A 20,093-nucleotide genomic window follows, 5' to 3' on the forward strand; every position below is an offset into this window, starting at 1 on the left:
ATGTGTGTATGGCATGCTTACAGGAATGAAGACAAATCAACAACTCCTCATGTTTGCAAGAGGGGAGAATGAACGAGAAGAATGATGATGATGGTGTATATCATTCACTTTGTCAGTCACAATGATATCCCACACCACAAGACCAAGTCCACTTCTACACCGAGCACCTTGATCTCCACGGACATCGCCAATCTTGCCACACACCAAACTCCACCTGACCTGTCCTCTTCCCATACCCCGGCCATAGCGCGTGCGGCTCAAAATAAGCTTCTGACGACAGCAGCCCTACAGGCTCCCATTGCAGTACCGCTACCTATCCGTTGACCTATCCTGGAGCAGAACGTAGATCAGACGACAAAGTACTAAAAAAGATTGTCCGTTCCCGCACGAGCCCGTACACCAGGTTACCGCGCAGCCACACCGCATCCAAATAGCTTGATACCGTTTGGCGACTCGATAATACTCGTTTTTGCCACATCTCTAACGACACTTGGGTCTGTTCTTCGTGAAAACGGCGACGCTCTGATCTCTTTGTGCCCGTGAACCTGGACAGAATATCTCCATTGCGCTTTACTGGATCAGCTTAGAAGATCCATGAGTTCGTATCCGTAGTCTAGTCATTCTGTTGTCGCCTATCAGGGATTTGGGGGTAGAAGCCAAATCGTGATTATCGGGGGTCGCTGAAACTTCTCCACAGATATAAAACTCTAATAGAGATCAGTGTAGAGATTGTTCACTCACTACAGCAGTTCGAACAGCCTTCTAACGTATCATCTCCAAACTCTTACCGTAGTTTCTCCAGGCTACGATCAGCCAGCATCGACAGTATCAACACCTCTGATCACCGGTCTATGAGCGACCAAACCTCTGGTTCATCGAACTCTCCAAAGCCCATTAGCAGATACGTTACGCCAGAAGCCTCAACGCAACCTACCACTTCATCGGCCTCACCTCAAGCCTCCGCAGAAACCTCTCAAGCCACATCAGGACCGCGATCCCCGGTCGAATCCTCAACCTCAGTCATCTTTGTCCCCGGCTCGCCATCTCGACACACTTCCGCGGCACATTCTCCGATTCCCACCAGCACCAACACATCAGACAATCAGCCTCAAGAACCCATCACGACAGCCATGTCTTCCTCCTCTTCTTCCCCTGGCAACACGTCTACCGCTGGATCAGCGTCGGGCTCCAGCAACCCCTCCTATCAACTCCCTTACGCTCCCTTCCCGTACCCGATGCCTGCCAACACTCGAGGGTCGGGACAGAAAGATGACAAAGGCAATTAGAGTCGCTCTTATCCCTGGAACTATTCGATATTGTAAGACTGGGCTTGGTGTATACGGCAGAGGCGCATGACTACTCTACGATGATACGACTTTCTTTTCATGCCAACACTGGTTCTTGACTTTTGGATGTATTTAATTTATCGCATTTCTGAGGTTGGGAATATCTTGTTTCTAGCACTCGTTTTTTATTTATGGGTGACGCGTATCCTCTCCTCTCCATCTATCTTAATCAGTGTCATCATTCTCTTAGTCAATTTGTTTCTTCTGTTACTCAATCGTTCGCTCCTCATTTGCATTTACACGGTCGGGTTTCTTCTATCCTTTTGTATGGTTTCTGTATAAGAGGTTGTTTATCCGCGCGTCTTTCCAATCTCGATCACTCTCTTTATCGTTTGGACTTGTATCGATTCATGGCGTTATACTTTAGAATTTAGATTTTCTGGCATGATCATAGATGGGCTTAGCACAGGACCCAGTATTGGAACTAGATAGATTGTATGTTACACACATAGCCTCTGCGGTTTTGCTCGACTCTGCAAATCTTGCCTTTGATGTCGTTGCATTGTGATTTGTGCGTCGTAATAAAGGACAATGTAAACCATAGGAGTGCGCGAGCAGTCAACACGAATGGAGAATGTCAGACTTAGGATGCAAATGCTTGGTTTGGAAGCAGAGGGTCAGTCAATCTGATAAAGGAAAAGGACGAATACGGACGAAGCGAATACTAAGATAATGAAGCGGAGATCACCACGGCCAAAGGCTACCCTTTATACGGATCTTGTACGGCGATGCAAGATAGAGCATTGAGTGAAAAACTCTGAAAAAATTTACCGAAACAGTACGTCCAATTCACGTTTCCGTGGAAAATATTGTCGTCGAAGGAAGATGAAGTTATCTAGTAAGCCAACATTACGTGAGCATGTCTTGGCAGCCGTCATTGCCCATGTTTGATACCATTCAAAGTCCACGCGACAGTTTGGACCACGACTGACAACTTGCGCTAGCGTCGCCGACTCTTTCATCTTCCTTCTCCATCCCTCGTTATCTCCTTTGACCCTTTGACGCTTTGTTTCTCTCACCACTGACATCATCTGCACATTTTCCTACGCGTTGGGACGCCGACGGCTGCCTCCTGAAGTTTGAACCCACTCCATCTCCCGTCCATCGCATCGACCTTGGACTGCAACCGATAGAACCCTTCTCGCTATGGCGCCATCACGATCGCAAACGTCGCTTCTCTCCCTCCTCGCCGCATCCGCACTCCTCCCGCTGTCATCATGGGCCTTTGACTGCAACGACATCGCAGCCCAAGGCGTCCATTTCAACCTAGGAAAACTAGGCGGCCCACACATGGTGCACTGGAAAGAAGAAGATCTAGGGCACGACGTCATGTACAAATACAACTTCACACTCGACATCTGCAACGTGCTGAAGTGGCACAAGGGCGGGAGTTTGGCGACCGAGTGTCACCATGGCGCCATGGTCTGCGCTATCCGAGAGAACGTTGATCTATCTATGGAAGGAAACTCAACATTCACGCCGATCGATATTGCGGGGACATACAAAACGCAGACAGGGAGGGAGCTCGAGGCCAAGTTTGAGCGGTTGCGGAGCTCCAAGAGCAACTCGGACGCTGGGCGTGAGGGAGTCAGGGTAGAGCTGCATGGTGGGCGACTGCCTTTTGACGACAAGAAGAACGGTCTCGATCAACGCGCCATCGTCGAGTTTGTGTGCGATAAAGAGAGGACGGGCTTGGAGGGTGATGAGAAGGATGACGGTGAACATGAGAGCGACCCCAAGGACGATGACAAGGGTGGAGACGATAAGAAAGGAGATGGCAAGAAAGAAGAGAAGTTGAGGAGGAGGGAGGATGGTGGGAAGGGCAAGTGCGAGGATAACGACCACAGCCTGCGCTTCTGCGGATACGAAGAAGAATCCATCGCCAAGGACAAGAATGTCAAGACACTACGACTCGAGTGGCGGACACAGTATGCGTGTGAAGACGCGCCTGCAGAGGATGCGGGAAGCCACTGGGGCTTCTTTGGCTGGTTCTTCATCATGCAAGTTCTCTCACTCTCTATGTCTCATTTCACTACTAATGCAACATAGTGTTTTCCTTGCCATAGCGTCCTATCTCATCTTCGGCTCCTGGCTCAACTACAACCGCTACGGCGCTCGCGGCTGGGACTTGCTTCCTCATGGCGACACCATTCGCGATATCCCATACATCGCCAAGGACTTTGCAAGGAAGGTCATGGGTACTGTGCAAGGAAGTGGAGGCAGAGGAGGTTACGCTGCCGTGTAGACAGATGCTGTACAGTCCGATTCTTTTTCGTGAGGAGTTGAGTGAGTTACGAGAGTTGGATGCGGAACGTGTTGGATTGAAGTGCGACAGTGTAATATAGATGGCATTGTTTCGGCGTCATAGGCTTGACTGGGAAAGGCCCTTTCCGCCTGAAGGTCCTCCGGTCTTCCTAGAATTTGCGATTACCTCAGTATACGAGGTTTCTTCTCTGTACATGCTTTCGCTCTTTTTTGCTAGTATTATACGATGAAGTTTGCACTATGAGAGTTTCCATATCCTCACGGTCATAGCTCGAGAGTGCATTTTTGTGATTTCAAGTTTGAGATACTTATCTGCTGTCCATCATGATACCTGCGCATGGACCCTCGTCTTAACACCATCTTACCTCCGAAGACAACTCGCGCATCGAGTTTAACACCACCGACCATCAGCTCCACACATAAGATGTACCACCTCTTCAAATCGATATACCTGCATGCAACAAGTAAAGAAGGTAACCTTGCTCCCCACCTCGGACTGTTACTTTATCCAAATCAACCCGGTGCACAGCTAATCCCTACAGAGTACTCCGTCCTCCTCCTCGGCCTCGACAACGCCGGCAAGACAACCCTACTCGAGCAAATAAAAGCTTCTTACACACCCTCCCACCCAAACCTAAAGACCGTCCCCACCGTCGGTCAAAACGTCGCGACACTCGCGCTCCCACCGCCAAACCCACCCATCTACCTCAAGATATGGGACGTCGGCGGTCAACATAGCCTGCGCGGCCTCTGGCAGAGCTACTACAGCAGCTGCCACGCCATCGTCTTCGTCATAGATAGCAGCGACGTCGGGAACGCCACGCTCACGGAGATGTCGACAGACATAGCGCACGACGACATCGGACGCCTGGACGAGTGCCGGCTCGTACTGGAGAGCGTGCTGGAGAACCAGGATACGAGTGGCGTGCCGATACTTGTGCTGGCCAATAAGCAGGATAGAGAAGATTGTGTGGAGGTGGTGCGGATCAAGGAGGGGTTTGTGAGGAGGGTGTTTGAGGGCGATAAGGGTGGGAATGTGAGGGATAGTAGGGTGTTGCCGTGCAGTGCACTGACGGGGACGGGAGTGCAGGAAGCGGTTGAGTGGTTGTGCAGTAGGATGGCGTTCAATAAGGAGTCTAGACCGCCGGTTATGCGATAGCCAGATGGGTGGAAGCTGGATTCGTGAGATGAGGTGAAGATACCCTACGTTATGACACGTATAACGTTCGCGATGGCTTGAAGGTGCGGCGTTGACTTTGGAACATAAGATCGGGTACGTGATACGATGAGTTCAGCCAATGCTTCGGGTCGCCTTGCATGAACAATTGTTATTATTTCTATACTCTAGCAACACTCGAGTCTCTCATATAGAACACAAGACTTTGATATCAAATTCCGTTGTCCCAGTTGTCACCTGCCGTGGTTGTTGAACGATGTGGAAATGGCAAGAACGGGTGCTTGATTAGAGCTGGGAACAAGACTCTCTATATACTATAGAGCACACTAGTTATGTGACAGGCCCCTATCCGGATCTATCCCTCTGGTTGTCCCTCTGTCGAAGTACTCCTCCCAGTAATAGAATTCCACTTTCTAAACAGGCGTCTGAGCGCTGCTTGTGGAACCAAGCATGCTGCATATCTTCGGAGTTGTTTGTCTTTAGACGGAGCTTTGAGTGAGTCACGAATGGATTGGTGCCAATATATCTTTTCAGGCATCTCTGCTCCATTTCCTAGCAGAAACCTGAAAATTTCGACTTTGCCATGCAAGGCTGCGAATTCGATTGGTGTGAATCCGAGACACACTCTAACGTTATGGTCTTCTCCTCTTCTTAGCAACAGCTTTACCATCTCAAGATAATCCTTCTCAATGGCCAAGTCAAGTGGTGTCCGCCCGTCTGCGCCCATAGAGTCAGGGCTTGCTCCTGCATTTAGTAACAGCGCTACGATCTCAGGAAATTTCTTCTCAACTGCCATTCGAAGTGGCGTCCGTCTGTCAGGGCCTGCAACGTCAGGGCCTGCTCCTTTTTCTAGCAACAGCGCTACAATCTCGGGACATTCCTTCTCAACTGCCATTTGAAGTGGCGTCCGTCCGTCTGCGTCTGCAACATTGGGGTCTGCTCCCTTCTCTAGCAGAAGCTCTGCCACACGTTTATAACCTTCAGCAGAAGCCACAGAGAGTGCAGCCTCGTAATTGGATTTGTCTTTGTGGATACAGATACCCTTTTCTAGAAACAGCTCCGCTACCTGCCTGTGGCCCTTCTCTAAAGCCACCTGGAGCTCTTCGGCATAGTTGTGCTGACTTGTATCAACTTTGGCATCATTGTCCAATAGTATATGGAGAATTTGTGCATCACCCCTTGCTAAAGTTGGGAGGACTGCGCAGTTCTTTGAGTAAGCATCCATGCGAGTGTGGTCATTCAGATCCAATTGTTTAAGGTGTAATAGTTTCCGAGCTGTAGCTAAACGGCTTTCATGGACAGCCCAAAGGAAAATTCCATTGCTTAAAGAATCCAAGTTCTGCAAAAGCTCCGGTAATGTCCACTCTAGGAAATAGTCTGCGAACTTTCCGTCGACTCGGAAATCAAGTAGGAACGCAACAGTGTCGCGAACAACTTCCTCCATAGACTTGTCGTAGTCCGGTACCAGTTTGTCAGTACTGGATCCATCTGACGACATGCCAATCAATGCATAGACGATGTCTCTTGGATCAGTCGCCTCGCTTCCACGAAACTTGAGCAATAGTGTATGAAGACTTCGGTTTTCGATCCACCAAGAGGAGTTTCGTGCAGGCCCTGGCATTATATCCAGGATAGCTTGGCAGTGTGATTCTGGTTCTACATCTAACAACGACGGATAGATTGCGAAGATGTGTGTTGAGATGGATTTGGTGCCACACACCACTTTGGCTGATCGTGCGTTGGCGACTTCCTGTATGATCCAAACTCTTTTGAACCATGGTCGGCTTAAGAGGGTATCCATACCCTCACGTTGTTGAATTATGAAGCCTTCATGAAAGCTGTCTGGCGATAATGGTTGTCCTATTGACCAAAGCTTGTACCACCGCTTATCTGAAACTTCCCATCGGCGGCATGCGTGTTTGTTTGCCTCCCTCGCCAGTAGTTGCATTGAGCTCATGACCACGTCGGTTGCAAGAGTTGCTGGACCCAACCAGATAACAACTCGTTCAGCATGTCCATAGATAGATCCCATCTGTCGTACCTGATGTCCTCGCTCTTTGACGTTGTTTTGGTCAATAGAAATTGCGTCAATCCATAAGATCCGATCTTCGTATTCATACCGCAGATGTAATAACGCCAGGAACAAGTTTTCTGTGACTAACATCTCCTTCTCGTCGACTTTTATGATGTGTTGATTACATGTATCTCCCCATGTATAAGATAGAGCTTCATACTCTATTAAATCTTTTACATCATGAAGTCTTGCATGGATCAACTCGCACGAAATGGGTTCATTCTTGCCCTTGAAAAGACGAATGATGCGAAATGAATCCTCTTCAAGATTTATCGGTTTATGTTTGAAATCGTCCATCGAAGACATTGTATAAGATATGCATCGGAGAGGCGCACTAGGTTATGAGGTACGTGTAGATGGTGCGACGATGTTTTGGCAAGAGTCAAATATAGCAAAACTGCTATGAGATTCGCTAGTTGAGAAGTGACGGACGAGGCTCTTATTGTCGATGTAATTTTGATCGTTCGTAAGGAGAGAGACAAGTTCAGAGACAAGTACGCTGAAATGGTTCGTAGGATTTCTGACCAGATAGGCTGAAGCGAAGCTCAAAGGTTAAGTATTTTGGCACAGAAGATAGAACAAAGACAGCACTACTTTATACAGGATGCAAAGGCCAAGGAAGGGCGCACTGATATGCGTTGCGGTCATGGTGCAGGAGGCAGTGCATCTGCGGTGCAGCTATGCCTGCCTACTGCATCCCTTTCGAGAGAGCCTACACTGTTTTTCACTGAACAGATTATCACAACTGGTTGGTATGTATGTGATGAAGGCTTTAGGGAGACTCACTTATCTCGTACATACTTTCGCACATCGTGGTTAACAGCAACTGCAATATCAACCTCTTGCGGATGTGGGGTAGGCACTATGGGTTCTGGCACCGATGCCTACACCGGTGGCTGCGTTAGAGGCTGATCGTCAAGGGCTGTGAAGACCACGGCGAAGGGTTTGATTGGCGGTGTTGAAGGCGTGCCGCGGTCTTTGGGCGCGACTGCCCAAAATCGGTTCCCCTCACATCCCAGGGCAACCACATTTCTTCAACGCACTCCTCGCCTAATGCCAGCTTGAAAACTCGACCTGGAATTTTTGCTTTTGAGAAGTTTCATAGTTATATTTATTCGTTATCATCGCCATTATATACATGTCCCTCCTTCGAACAACCAGGCCTAAGTCTAAGCCCTGTAACGACTAGGGACAGCAGCCTTGAGCAGCTTGGGGAAGTTCGGTGTACCCAGTCCAGAGACGGGATCCCACCCTGCCGTAGCATTCCAACTGGCATATGGGATGACCGGGCTTCCATTTGGCGCACCGTGAAACCTGGCGTGGCCATCACAACCTGTACTTCCACCAAGGACGATGTCGTTCAGAGCATCGGGGTTAGAATATAGGAGGGGGTTCAAGAACCCAAGAGAAGGCTTCTTGGCCCTCAGACGTGCGTCATTGAGGAGAGCAACAATGCCACCGAACGCAGGAGCAGAGCAAGAGGTGCCCTGGTAGCCCTTCAGCACGCCCTTATCGTAAACACGGTACCCAAAGCCCTGAGCAGAGACATCGGGGAAACCACGGCCGTGGCGGTTGAAGTAAGGCTTGTTCTTCTCACCGAGAGTATGGAAATAGGCCTTGATAGCATCATCCTGGTACGAAGGGCGCTTCCAGTAGTCAGAGAAACCGCCAGACGAGAAGAAGGTAGCGGTCTCATTGAGGTAGCGCGTAGAACCGACGGATGTCACCCAGGGGCATGCAGCAGGGTACTGAGGCTGAAACTTGGTGGTGTTCTTGCCGTCGTTGCTCTGGCACGCTGAACCAGTACCTGAGTCACCTGAAGAGAAGATGACACTGACGCCACGGGAGCTGAGCTGGGCGAAGAGGTTGCAGACAGACAGAGCGTACGACTTGGGGACACTTTGCTCGTTCTCGCCGTAAGAGGTGGAAATGACCTGAGGAAGGTTCTTTTGTGACATCTTCAGAACGTTTTGAAGAAAGTCCAGGTAGGGCTCGTTGGCACTGTCAGCCTCATCAGGCTGATCGAGATCAGCGATCCAAGGACCGCGACCACCGGTGCTGAACTCGGTGACGGGAAGGGGCTGGGCCAAACCGAGCATGTACTGCGCATCCAGGTTGGCCTCGCCACTGTCGGAGGTGGAGTTCTGGCCGTCCAGACCACCATTATATGTGATAACAGTGAAGTTTTGCCCAATGGCTTCGGGCAGAATGTTCTGCTCGAACAGAGCCATGTCACTGTACCGAGCGTATTCCTCAAGGTACGAGGCGAAAGCAGCTTTGCTGCCGCTCTTAGGATCGGCCTTGTAGTCAATCTTGTAGAGCTGCTTCAGACACTGAGGAGTTATGCCGGCATCGCAGTTGACAGTAACATTCGCGTTGGCGGCGAGATCAATGCGTTGGAGGCCGAAGATCTCCTTCTCGGTCTCGTGGTTCGCACGAATGGCGGCGAAGCGAGTAGTCGGTTGAACGAGGTTGATGTGTAAAGCAACATCCTCAGGTACAGAGTACTCAAGGGCGCGAAGGACCTTGCGCGGCTTCGCCTCCTCGCTGGTAAACCAGGAAAACTGCGTATCCAACATCTTGTTGGCAACACCAACGGTAGTCTTGAAGCTCACCCAGTCGGCGTCTTGCTCGAATTCATCGATACCAGCAGCCTGGATCCAGGCGGCAACGGTGGATGAAGTCTCCTCAGTCGGCAGCAGCATCCTTTTCATGTCCTCGTGCGACTGGAAGTGTTGTCCGTACTTCCTGTTGCTAGGAGTGGAAACATCTAGAACGTGCTGCTCGAACGCTTCAGAGTCTCCCTGCTGGAGAGCAATCTGCAACTTGAGCAATTGCGAGTCAGCTGCTGGTCCTGCGGATTTCCATCCTGCGGGTTATGTCAGTATATGCAATCGAATCACGATTTGGAACCTGCATACCCTCAGGAACAGCGAACAGTTTCTCGAAGGGCTCTGCAAGGCCCCTTGCCGCCAGCAGAGAGCCGATAAGGAAGCTGAGAACTGGTGCCATCTTTCCGACTGGTACGAGCTTGACTTGAGCGAAGCACTGGCTTGCAAGACATGGCACCCTCTACGCTTAAATACTCAAGCCCATGGCGGCACGTACATGCATGTCACCTATCAACTGCCTTCTGCAGTTAGACTTGTATCTTCGTGATGCACGTTGCCAATATCGTTGCGGTTCCAAGCAAGGACAAGCTTCCCGTCGTGGGTCTCAACGAAGCTTGAATAGCCTCAAGCTCCTGCCTAATCGAGACTTAGCCTACGATAACGCCGCGGATGTGCCTGCCGCTCGCTGCCTTCCAAGGTCTAGTACGCATGAGGAATGAAGATGAGTTCGCGCGATGGAGTGATTGATTCGTGTGGCGAAAGACTTTAATCCGGGTTCTCGGTGGCTCGGTGCAGCCGAGGCAATATCCGTACTTGAGCACCTGCCGGGAACGCAATGGCAGGAACAAGGACTGACTAACAACGAAAACGTGCTCGCGCATAGCATCGCACGACATGAATCGATATTAGCCGTCGAAGTTTTGGACGACACGTTCATGCATTGCAGGAAGTAGCATTGCCACCGCCACAGATTATCGTGGGTTCGTCAGCGATTTGGGAGAACACTGCAGCAATATGTATTCCGGTAACACCCATATCTTTCACATACGACCATAGGACGTTGAAAACAAGGCTTCCCGTTCGCTCAGCCCTATTTAAGCAACGTACCGGCGGATTAGTAGCTGGGTAGGAGACTACTAGCGAATCCCCGCTGTTGTATGTTTTTGTTGTCGATTTTTTACGTCCTACCGGGATCGAGGTGTCTTATGTACAAATGTGGGCATATGGACCGTGCACTTTGCACGTGCAGAGCCTCACCTGCGTCACCCAGGCACTCCCCTGCTGCAACTAATACCCGCTGTTGTATGTTTTTGTCTTCTTTTTTTTTCTACATCGTCTTGCATCAGCATCGCTACTGCCTTCGAGCTTAGTCCAGGCTCGCTCCTGCTCTTGCATCCGTCATGACACTCCGTGATCCCACCTGCACTCGACACCTTCCCGTTTGTTTTTGCTCCTCCACCTTCTCCAGTCATACCTTACCTCAATCATGCCATCATCAGTGCTGTACATGCGTCGACTTTCGGTCTTCGTGCCTTATGATATTGAACTTCGAGACGGAACGCAGGTATCTCGATCACGATTGCCAGGTAAATACTACAAACTATGATGTAGCTATGGCTTACAGTGATATGTGTAAGAGACAAAATTTGTTTTCTGCGTAGTCCGAGGTAGGATGTTTGCCAAAGCAAGCCTTGTGTTGTAATTTCAGCTAATGGGCAGATTGCTAAGGATTGGGAATGTCCTCCATCAACTCAAACGCTGGTTTAGCCCATTTCTGCATCCAGTTGGACTCGAGCACCTGTTGCGCTGAAGGTCGGTCGTTTGGCCTGAATGATAACATCGATCTCAAGAGTGAAAGGAAGGCTTTCTTCTCTTCCTCGTCCATCTCTATCATTCCAGATTCTTTTCGTGGCTCCTGTGTTGAGTTCTCCAACCGATCTTCCAGCAGCCGACGCGGTGATCCATCAACTCTTTGGAGTTGATCATCAAAACTTTCGTTGCGATTCGACCAACTTGCCCACCACTCTTTAGGCAAACAACCCAATGTGTCAACGTGTTCTTCAAGAATTCGATCTCTACTAGGGAACCAGGTATCGAACAGGGGCCGCTGACCCATGATGGCGAAGACCGCGCACGCAAGACTCCAGATCTCAGCAGGAAACGAAACCTGTGACATTGGCTCTAAGAGTATCTCTGGAGATCTCAGTATCAAGGGTGTGTGAGAAGATTGTGGTACATCAACTGCTGGCTGGGAGGATTCGCCGAAGTCGCTTAAGAAGATATGCGAGTCGGCGAGCGAAACAGTTTCGCAGGCATCTCCAAACCATATTGGTACGACACCATGAGTAGGCACCCACTGATCCAGAGGTTGTCCGTCCAACCGCGTTATTTGCTCGAGCTTAGGCTGCCCATACTTCTCGTAGAGCTGGTCTGGAGCAAGGTTGTCAATGGAATGGGGTAAACGAACAAGGATGTTGGCCTCATGAAGATCTGTAGTCGTGGTCAGCAAAACGCGATGCTATTCTAGCGCCTACCAACCTGATTACTTACCCGCATGAACGATGCCACGAGTATGCATGTAAGCCACGGCTTGGATAAGTTGAGCGGCAATCGCACGAGCTACCGAAGGCTGAAACAACCGCACATAAGAAGCTTCTCGCGCTTCTGAAATGCTCATCCTTGCTGGTGTGGTGACGAGGCAACGATGTTATCCCTTTGTGCCCTGGATCTCTGGACCTTCCACGTCGAACTCATCCAACATCTCTGGTATCATAGCAATGCCGGCATGTGCTTCCGCATCGCATCTTTTCCCATCCCGCAAGATTTTCAGTATAGCGCTCTCGAATGGACGGTTACGTTCCGACACGACGAATTTGATCGCGACGTACTTGGTCAAACGCTCGTCACGTGCTAACCATGTGGTGGAAGAAGCCCCGTGGCCCAGCTTGTGTACAATGTGATAACGAGACAAGCAGAATTGGTCGCCGATCTGAACCGGATAATAACCTCCAGCAGCGTACCGCTCGAATGGTTCGATGTCTTCAATCGGCTCGTATCGTACACAGGAAACCTTCGAAGCAGCATGGCCAGATACTGTTCGAGACAGGTTGTGAGATAGAATCCACCTCCTCATCTGATTGCGACAGCTTTTGTGTAGAGAGGCGAGTCGAATGCAAACAAAAGGACGGGGCGAGCAGAAAGAGGAGGGGTCTGTGAACATCGCTAAGTTCGAAACCTCTTACTGTATAGTTGTCTTATTGATATGGCGCCTCTGTGGGACAAAATTTGATGCCGTTGCAGAGCGAATCCACTCGGCCCCAATGGCAGGAGCTCGGGGTTCGGAAGATCCGACCGTGCATAGCAGAGCCAAGATCCAATCGTGCGATTGTTGAGGTTGGTTATAGAACGGAGTCTAGAAGCAGCACACGTAACAAATGTGCGACATACGATTTCCACTTCGACGCTTGAGGTTCTTCTCGTGCATTGCATAATCTCGTTCCTCAAATCCCAAAACGAGAGGGGAGCAATTTTATAGGAAACAGACTTCCGGCCGAACTCAGTGAAGGGTTGTAGAGCGAGCTCGAAAGAATCGAGATCATCAGCGTAAAGTCCTGCTCGTCGTGTTGTACTCTCCTGGTTGGATAATTTCGAGTATAGTTTGCGAGGTGAAAGCAGAATGTCACGTAGGTGATTTGGTAGTCCACGGTATCGAATGACTTCACACCGTTCACGGGAATACCGACCCCCAGAATGTTGCAAGAAGTCGCACCACCAAACCAACCGTTGATCACAAAGTCACACACGGTTGTTTGGATTGTTGGATTGTCGTAGATGAATAAGCTCAAACAGTTTTCACTCATATCCATGCTGCCCTCTCCCGGTGGCTCCTCCCAGTATGAGCGAGGTCGCTCTACGTTCGCATATCTCTTCACATCAAAGTAGAGTTGTAGCCACACATGATATATATCTTCACGGGTGTTTCGATCCGTGACTTGACAGTAACTTTAGCACTTCAGGAATTGAGACCTATATTAGCCACCTGAAAAAGCCACTGTTTTGAGAATTAAAAACTTCTCAATTCCTCAAATTTGTTTGTAATCTCAAACGCCTAATGTCTACATCTAGTAATACAGCAAAAGTAAAGGGACATGATGAACGCCCAGCAACCAAAAGAAGGGTAGCAAATAGTATTATGCCGCTCGAGGTGTGAAAATCAAGTCGCACCTGTCGTGGCGGGACCGATAACCGTTTGCTTCGAACGGTGCCATCGCTTCAGGAGTGGTTTCTGGTGCTAGTGTAATCTTGAATGCGCGGAATGTGGCAGCCAGGATAAGGCGCATCTGGTACGTGGCCATGTTTCCTCCTGGGCAACGGCGGGCTCCGATACCAAACGGCACAAGGAGGCGGCGTTTTTCAGCATGATTTTCATTGTCTAGCCAGCGTCGAGGGTTATAGCTGTCGAAATCTGGAAAGAGATCAGGTCTTTGTCGACTCATTGACAGTGATTGGGTCGTAATAACGGTGCCAGCAGGGAGGAAATAGTCGAGAACATACATTCCTCCTTCGGGCACCATGCGACTTCCTGTGAGGGCGACTGGTGGACGGAATCGAAGACCTTCCTTGATACACGCATCCAGAAGCTTTAAGGAATCGAGGTCCTCATACCCCTCATGAGCGTAGGCTTCCTCGTACACCTCCTGTTGAAGGCGCTGGTTCCTCGCCAATTCGTAGTAGATAAACGCGAGTGCAGATGAGGTTGTCTCCGTGGCAGCGAGCACTTGACCTGCCATTTCCGCACCGAGCTCGGGGCCGGTCCATGATTGTGTGGGGTACTTTGCATCATGGTCGGTAAACAACTTGTAAACGCTAGGGTCCTCCTCGAACACTGCTTCTTGTCCCGCAGCGGCTTGTCGACACATCTCTTCGCCCAGTTCGAAAAGCTTATCGCTTGATTGTACACGGAAACGAGAATGCGGGAACGGACCGTATTGTAACCAACCAAACAGCCATTCAGGAAGGCACAATCTCCAAACTACGAGAAAGTTGTACTCTCCGACAACACGTGGAAATTCGCGATGGTCAAGATCTACTGCGGAACCTCCCATAATAACCTGCGAATTCTTCAAAGTGCAAATGCGAAGGTGATAGACGATATCTTCTGATCTCGCCCCTTCTGACTTTGCAAGATCTCGAACCATCGCTTCAGTGTTGGTGACGAATATCTCATGGCGGAGCTTAAGGTTTTTGGTCGTCGTAGCAATCATGACAGGGTGGCGTCGTAGCCGCGCAACAGGGTGTTGTGGATATGTGACTGTCCAGTCATGACCGCCAACACGCAAAGCACGGATCGACTTCGGGGAAGTATCGAGGTCCTTCCTCATGAATATTCTTTCCACTGCTTCGGAATCGTTTAGAATCACAAGATTTGGGCTGATTCTGACGATTGGCCCATATTCTGTCATAAGCTTATCCGCCTCGAATGAAAGCTTGCCGTTCCATCTCTGCCACCGAATCCATACAGAGGTTGCTGAACTAATCCATGGGCCGGGAACCGCTCGCAACGGATGTATGTTTGCGTAGTATACCATTTTGAAAGCCTGAACGACAACCGAGAAGGCCAAGGTGATCCAAACTATGTCCCATCGAAAACTTGTGTTTGTCCCGCGTGGAATGAAGAGGTTGAGGAACACGTTGGACACTGATGGTGTTTCAGTCGACATGATGGCATGTGAAGAGTCGGTAATCGTTGACGCCTTTTGTGCGATGCACACGTCGTTTTATAGGTTTCAACGAGAGTTTACACCCCAGTTTGAGCATCGTACCAAGAAAAAACCTATCCCAGCATAGCTTTCAGATGTTGCCGGTTCTCGCAGGGGAGAACAGAATATGCTTATTCTCATATGCCAATGATTCCAATGATGAACAGAGGGCTATACCTGTCTGAGTAGTACTCGAGACTTGTTTAGGCAAGGTCTTACTCACTTGGCTATAGATTCTCTCAGGCTTTATTACTCCGCAGATCCTAACATATGAGTTGGCAAATTGCGCCACGCCACGCCCGAATTGACCGGCGGTCTTTCTTGGATCAGGTTGCAAAAGCGGACAGTCAAGTAACGCCGACCCATCGCTGCACTATTCGAACCCAAACACCGTCAAACAAGAGTACTGTTTAAGATATTCTCGAGTGGAAATCTTGGTCAAGTTCAATTGCTTTCATCAATTTTGATACTGATGGCGGAGACAGTTGTGGAAGCTTCGGCATTTTGTGGCTCGTATAATCTTACGCAGTATCTCAAGATACACTATTCGGCCCATCTTCGGAGAACCTATGGATCATTGATGTTTTGCCCTCGGCCCCATTGTATATGAACTTTACACCCCCTTAAGGTTTCGTATCCTGCTCCCTCTAGCTCGAAAGTAGTGCCGAGTAATATGCGCTCGGGCATGGTGTTGGGCTACTTCGACTGTTGATACAGTAACGACAACTACAAGTAACCACAGACCTACCTGGTTGCTAAGATTGTCCCTTACAATTGTTCACCCGCATCGAAAGTCAAATCGTCACGACGTTATACAACTCTTGGGCAAGGGGTTCAACTATTGCGGAGCCAATTCATATAAACCCGTGTAGGTATTTAAGAATTGACTTGCCACCTTTCTTTCTGCAAAAAACGCTCACGGTTACAGCAACATTATCGATGGTGATGGTATCAGCGTCCAAAACAGTGAGGCTTCCCGCTCGATTTGCCGTGTTTGGGCAACGTACCAGCGGCTTTCTTCCCATATGCTAGCATCGGTAGAGATCAAGGGGCAGAAATGTTGCCGTTACTATGCATCCATTTTCAACGCGCTCTGACATCAAACTAACTCGAAGAAAACTCTCTTGCTCCCTTCGTCTTTCCATGTTCGAACCGCTTCGCCATCCATTAGCCCTGGTACATAGCACTCCCCTAGAAACCTATATCCAGTATCCAAGGCTCGGAGAAGATAAGGTACCCTCCCGCCAAATAATACCACAATCACGTCACCCTGCTTCATCGCGTCTGGTCCGATACCCATTGACCCATCTCTAGTCACAAAGAACCGTCTATCAACGCAAGCACGCACAAACGCCTCATGAAATCGGCCTGGATCTGGACGCTGCTTTATTGACCATTTCAGGCGCTGGGAAAAAGATATGCCAGGTAGCATGTGAGGAGCATGCTGTGCGAACCAATACAGGGCGTCTGCCTGGTAGGTGGGGTCTTCGGATGCGAGTTTATTTGTGTTGCTGAGACCTGCAGTCAGTGTGTGGATGAATGTGTTTGCGACACCGTCGTCTGTGTCCGAGGCCGATGTGTCCAAAGGTCGCTGCATGAACAATGCCCACGCCATTTTCACGAAATCGATTTCTTCCTGGTAAGTCACATAGCCAAAGCCGTAGCTTGCAAGTCTGTCGCCGTAAGCCGCGATAGTATCCGTCTCAATCCCTTGAAGCGATAGTGTGTTAACATCGTTGCTGATGCCGATAGCGAGCGACTGATCTCCACCTGTGTTGTATGCGCCGGCAGACCACTTTGTCGACAAGGCATTTGAGGCTTTGTCGTGGCGCCAGTCCGGAGCCCACGACGGCCAGTCTGACAGCACCGACATTCCTACGTGAGAAAGTACTGCGAGATTTCCATGTTCGATGACGAGGAATCTTGCGATATCGCGATAGACATCGAGAACGGACTTCGAAGTGTAGTTTGGCTCCACCAGTTCATGAAATCCATTCTCCTCCATGTATGCCAATTCTTCCGCCATACCAAACGTTGCATACACTTTGTCTACGGGATTAGTAGCTAGTCTGTTGCGAAACTCATGAAGTAAGTCTAGAAGTGGGATCCTATGCTCAGGCCAAGAGCAGAAATTCCATGCTGAGGCGGATTTGGAGACGGGCAAGAGATCATGTTGGTCTCGCAGTTGGTACTTCAACACTGCTGGCATAGCATAGCCTTTGGCCTGAAACCACACCGCTGCTTGGCCAATGGCTGCCCATTCGATCTCCCAGTCACCGATCAGCGCCGTTGCTTCGCTCGCAAGCACTGCCTCCTGCACCACCCAAACTCTTTCAAACCAAGAATTTGTAAAGAAATCGCGAACAACGTCCCATTCGGGGGCGTTGGGCGGCGGGAACCCGTATGCCACGTTACGATGAGCTGAATCCTCCATCGGTCTAATTGCAGCCAGTCTGTTCTTCGGTCCGCTGGCGTTTCGCAGTGCTTGCGCGATAAAAGACAGGGAGATAGGTATCCGGCCATACGCGCCGATATGAACACTATTCATCGTTCCTAGTCCGAGAGACGCGCCGATATGAACACTATTCAATGTTCCTAGTCCGAGAGAAGCGGTAAAGTCTGGTGGTTCCTTGTCTTCTTTGCCAAGCCATATCTTGACGTTCAAGGCTCGCGCGTAAATTTTGCCCATCATCTTGACCTGATTTGCTCTCTCATTGGCGTCATCCTGATTTATGCATAGCGCATCGACCCATAGCAAGACCTCTTGACTCCCTATACTATCCTTGTGATGTTCATGTCGGTTTCTCGCAAACCCGTTCCACGCATTCTTCCTCGAATGTAGCGGGTGATCTCTAGACCAGGGAATGACCGAACCCCATCCTGGGAAGCGTCGTAGATGCTTTAGTGCATCGGCCAGTTGTTTCGTAACGGCTACATTGACACCATTGCAGATTATAGGGTCTGCATTTAGTTCCTTGCCCCAAACGTACGATAGCGCACTGTATGGCGGTGATTCGTTAATATCGGTGACAGTGACGAACGCACATTCTATGGTTTCCGTTGGAAACCCGGGGTTAATGGATAGGAGGCGGATAGAAGAGTCCCTGAGCGGTTGATAAATTGCGTCGCGCGACGCCATGGAGCCAAGTGGTGATTTGGCGTGACGTCCAACGTCTAATTTCCTGGCTCTCGGTTGCCTAGACGAAACACCTGGAACAAAGCTGCAGCGAGATCTTGGAACAGCTGGACAACTACAAGCAAAGTTCAAGTAGAACTTGAGCCCCATAAACATGATTGGTATATGCCTACCCACTTTGATTTGTTGACTAATCGAAAGCCTAGAGCGGTCGATAGCTGTGGGGGCTGAAACACGCTCTTGGCATCGAGGTGGCTGTGCCTCTCGATGTCATCGTGGTGCAGGTTCCATCGCACAACTCATGCTTGCACCATCATCAAGCGTTTATCCTTTAACAGCATGTATATATCGTTCTCGCAACACATATCAAGTTCTTAGAGTCGAGCACGACTCTCGTTAGGTGTAGGATGGGTGTTTGGTACAACGTGAGATCCGACCTGAGACTACGGAATCTGAGTACGTTATCGCGACTTGAGCGAATTTCTCGCTGATGTCAGGATGCTAAATGATACCAGCCATATACGCACAATGGTACTACCCGTTTCGCCATATTAAATGAGTGTCTGACACATTTTAGGACGTCTGTCCTTGCGACAATGTTGTTCTATGTCTCAGCGTTTTACGGCTTATTTAATTACCTCAATCATCTCTTCGCCTTGCCATCCAGTTTGAGCCTCAAATGGGTTCTACTCAATACCTTCAACGTCGGGGTCAAGACATTGTAAGCATGACTGCAAGAACATACCGTGTACATCACTGATGCATCTCGTACATGTAATAGTCTCTTCCCCCTGGCACCTCTCGCACTGGAACTCCCCCAATACATCCGACCAAAACCGTTCCTCTATTTATCAACCCTGTCATGGTTCGTATTACCGCTTCTCAACTTTATTTCGTTGCTCGCGTATAGGTTCGATTCTAAAAACTACGTCATCATGATTCTTTCTCTACCGGCTACCTTTCTCCTTGCAGTCAGAATCTGGACAGTCACCCCTGGGCTTCAAACAAGAGTTGGAGTTAATGCTCTCTATTGTGGACACCTGGTCTTCTCCATATATCTTCAACGCTATGCCTGGGATGCTGAAGGATCTCATTGGTTTATATGGTGTCAATACTTGATAAAATATATCGCGACTGGCATGTTTGGCAGCGCGGCATTGCTGTATGGCATGGCCTGGATAAGGCGACACACATGGGTTTCCAGTAGATTGCTAGGAGGGACGGGTATAGAGCCTATGGTACTGATGATGCCAGGAAGGGGACCCTTGTATCAGTCTGTCGGAGATGAGACTAGAGTGGGTGCGATTCGGCTGGAGTAGATGATTCATCGAGCTTGTGCAGCCCGATCTTTCATCACAATAGGTCTCTCGATCTCCTCTGTCCGCCTAGAGATTGAAGTTTCTGTCCTGAACTCCATCTTAACAATGTCATTCACCCACCGTTTTGACTTCCAGTTTAATTTTCAACAACCAGAATCGAGCCGTCTCAGCTTGAAGGCTATCATGAATCCACTTATGCCATTACTTCGTCACACTTGTACTCGAAAGCTCTCTACAAATCAAGCTGGTGTAGATTGGTTGAGATTCCTGCCTGAGCTCGTAATTCTGATTTACAAAAAGTGTCCTGTCTCTCATTAGTTCAAGACCGACACGCTTAACGGCAGGGTGCAGATGTGAAATATTCTAAGATCATATTAGGTTTTAGAGCAAACGATCTCTAACACT

General features: G+C 49.4%; 12 protein-coding genes across 12 annotated transcripts; 5 read left to right on the forward strand and 7 right to left on the reverse strand.

Moving 5' to 3' along the window:
- The first annotated feature begins 509 nt into the window (after positions 1 to 509).
- On the forward strand, positions 510 to 1,666 carry P153DRAFT_124349 (uncharacterized protein). The gene has a single exon (XM_033662001.1). It carries the CDS (start codon positions 852 to 854, stop codon positions 1,284 to 1,286), a length of 435 nt encoding a protein of 144 aa, XP_033519056.1. The 5' UTR covers positions 510 to 851; the 3' UTR covers positions 1,287 to 1,666.
- Positions 1,667 to 2,267: 601 nt separating this feature from the next.
- P153DRAFT_370588 (autophagy protein-like protein Atg27) lies at positions 2,268 to 3,879 on the forward strand. The gene is made up of 2 exons (XM_033669074.1): positions 2,268 to 3,346; positions 3,396 to 3,879. Exons 1-2 carry the CDS (start codon positions 2,493 to 2,495, stop codon positions 3,589 to 3,591), a joined length of 1,050 nt encoding a protein of 349 aa, XP_033519057.1. The 5' UTR covers positions 2,268 to 2,492; the 3' UTR covers positions 3,592 to 3,879.
- Positions 3,880 to 3,988: 109 nt separating this feature from the next.
- P153DRAFT_325946 (ADP-ribosylation factor 6) lies at positions 3,989 to 5,001 on the forward strand. Its single transcript, XM_033665282.1, has 2 exons — positions 3,989 to 4,084; positions 4,154 to 5,001. The coding sequence occupies exons 1-2, from the start codon at positions 4,036 to 4,038 to the stop codon at positions 4,768 to 4,770; spliced, it is 666 nt and encodes a 221-aa protein (XP_033519058.1). The 5' UTR covers positions 3,989 to 4,035; the 3' UTR covers positions 4,771 to 5,001.
- Positions 5,002 to 5,626: 625 nt separating this feature from the next.
- Positions 5,627 to 5,944, reverse strand: P153DRAFT_252946 (ankyrin repeat protein; the record flags this gene model as incomplete). Its single annotated transcript, XM_033662733.1, has 1 exon — positions 5,627 to 5,944. A coding segment is annotated over one exon (318 nt), but the record flags the coding sequence as incomplete, so codon positions are not given.
- Positions 5,945 to 6,196: 252 nt separating this feature from the next.
- On the reverse strand, positions 6,197 to 7,159 carry P153DRAFT_301522 (HET-domain-containing protein; the record flags this gene model as incomplete). Its single annotated transcript, XM_033664385.1, has 1 exon — positions 6,197 to 7,159. A coding segment is annotated over one exon (963 nt), but the record flags the coding sequence as incomplete, so codon positions are not given.
- Positions 7,160 to 7,332: 173 nt separating this feature from the next.
- P153DRAFT_124358 (uncharacterized protein) lies at positions 7,333 to 7,887 on the forward strand. The gene has a single exon (XM_033662002.1). The coding sequence runs from the start codon at positions 7,496 to 7,498 to the stop codon at positions 7,772 to 7,774; it is 279 nt and encodes a 92-aa protein (XP_033519061.1). The 5' UTR covers positions 7,333 to 7,495; the 3' UTR covers positions 7,775 to 7,887.
- A 66-nt stretch (positions 7,888 to 7,953) lies between these two features.
- On the reverse strand, positions 7,954 to 10,194 carry P153DRAFT_325956 (subtilisin-like protein). The gene is made up of 2 exons (XM_033665283.1): positions 9,784 to 10,194; positions 7,954 to 9,731 (listed from the first exon to the last, which is right to left on the reverse strand). Exons 1-2 carry the CDS (start codon positions 9,872 to 9,874, stop codon positions 8,032 to 8,034), a joined length of 1,791 nt encoding a protein of 596 aa, XP_033519062.1. The 5' UTR covers positions 9,875 to 10,194; the 3' UTR covers positions 7,954 to 8,031.
- Positions 10,195 to 11,197: 1,003 nt separating this feature from the next.
- On the reverse strand, positions 11,198 to 12,151 carry P153DRAFT_390138 (kinase-like protein; the record flags this gene model as incomplete). Its single annotated transcript, XM_033670900.1, has 2 exons — positions 11,198 to 11,964; positions 12,025 to 12,151. 2 exons carry the CDS (start codon positions 12,149 to 12,151, stop codon positions 11,198 to 11,200), a joined length of 894 nt encoding a protein of 297 aa, XP_033519063.1.
- A 30-nt stretch (positions 12,152 to 12,181) lies between these two features.
- Positions 12,182 to 12,607, reverse strand: P153DRAFT_301763 (uncharacterized protein; the record flags this gene model as incomplete). Its single annotated transcript, XM_033664405.1, has 1 exon — positions 12,182 to 12,607. One exon carries the CDS (start codon positions 12,605 to 12,607, stop codon positions 12,182 to 12,184), a length of 426 nt encoding a protein of 141 aa, XP_033519064.1.
- Positions 12,608 to 13,664: 1,057 nt separating this feature from the next.
- P153DRAFT_349795 (cytochrome P450 monooxygenase-like protein) lies at positions 13,665 to 15,194 on the reverse strand (the record flags this gene model as incomplete). The annotated part of the gene is made up of 2 exons (XM_033666264.1): positions 13,665 to 14,585; positions 14,625 to 15,194. The coding sequence occupies 2 exons, from the start codon at positions 15,192 to 15,194 to the stop codon at positions 13,665 to 13,667; spliced, it is 1,491 nt and encodes a 496-aa protein (XP_033519065.1).
- Positions 15,195 to 16,107: 913 nt separating this feature from the next.
- Positions 16,108 to 17,925, reverse strand: P153DRAFT_325963 (uncharacterized protein; the record flags this gene model as incomplete). The annotated part of the gene is made up of 2 exons (XM_033665284.1): positions 16,108 to 17,302; positions 17,432 to 17,925. 2 exons carry the CDS (start codon positions 17,923 to 17,925, stop codon positions 16,333 to 16,335), a joined length of 1,464 nt encoding a protein of 487 aa, XP_033519066.1. The 3' UTR covers positions 16,108 to 16,332.
- A 650-nt stretch (positions 17,926 to 18,575) lies between these two features.
- P153DRAFT_124431 (uncharacterized protein) lies at positions 18,576 to 20,092 on the forward strand. Its single transcript, XM_033662003.1, has 4 exons — positions 18,576 to 18,825; positions 18,885 to 18,900; positions 18,947 to 19,090; positions 19,151 to 20,092. Exons 1-4 carry the CDS (start codon positions 18,777 to 18,779, stop codon positions 19,686 to 19,688), a joined length of 747 nt encoding a protein of 248 aa, XP_033519067.1. The 5' UTR covers positions 18,576 to 18,776; the 3' UTR covers positions 19,689 to 20,092.
- Position 20,093: the final 1 nt, after the last annotated feature.

Source organism: Dothidotthia symphoricarpi (assembly GCF_010015815.1).
Source record: "Dothidotthia symphoricarpi CBS 119687 unplaced genomic scaffold P153scaffold_22, whole genome shotgun sequence".
Taxonomy (NCBI): Eukaryota; Fungi; Ascomycota; class Dothideomycetes; order Pleosporales; family Dothidotthiaceae; genus Dothidotthia; species Dothidotthia symphoricarpi.

Bases quoted from the DNA above. Each gene is read 5' to 3' on its own strand.
- P153DRAFT_124349 (XM_033662001.1), top strand. From the start codon at position 852: ATGAGCGACCAAACCTCTGGTTCATCGAACTCTCCAAAGCCCATTAGC.
- P153DRAFT_325946 (XM_033665282.1), top strand. From the start codon at position 4,036: ATGTACCACCTCTTCAAATCGATATACCTGCATGCAACAAGTAAAGAA. The intron at 4,085-4,153 runs GTAACCTTGCTC...TAATCCCTACAG, and splicing joins GCATGCAACAAGTAAAGAAG to AGTACTCCGTCCTCCTCCTC.
- P153DRAFT_124431 (XM_033662003.1), top strand. From the start codon at position 18,777: ATGGGTGTTTGGTACAACGTGAGATCCGACCTGAGACTACGGAATCTG. The intron at 19,091-19,150 runs GTAAGCATGACT...TACATGTAATAG, and splicing joins AACGTCGGGGTCAAGACATT to TCTCTTCCCCCTGGCACCTC.
- P153DRAFT_325956 (XM_033665283.1), bottom strand. From the start codon at position 9,874: ATGGCACCAGTTCTCAGCTTCCTTATCGGCTCTCTGCTGGCGGCAAGG. The intron at 9,732-9,783 runs GTATGCAGGTTC...CATAACCCGCAG, and splicing joins ACTGTTCGCTGTTCCTGAGG to GATGGAAATCCGCAGGACCA.
- P153DRAFT_124358 (XM_033662002.1), top strand. From the start codon at position 7,496: ATGCGTTGCGGTCATGGTGCAGGAGGCAGTGCATCTGCGGTGCAGCTA.
- P153DRAFT_370588 (XM_033669074.1), top strand. From the start codon at position 2,493: ATGGCGCCATCACGATCGCAAACGTCGCTTCTCTCCCTCCTCGCCGCA. The intron at 3,347-3,395 runs GCAAGTTCTCTC...AATGCAACATAG, and splicing joins TTTGGCTGGTTCTTCATCAT to TGTTTTCCTTGCCATAGCGT.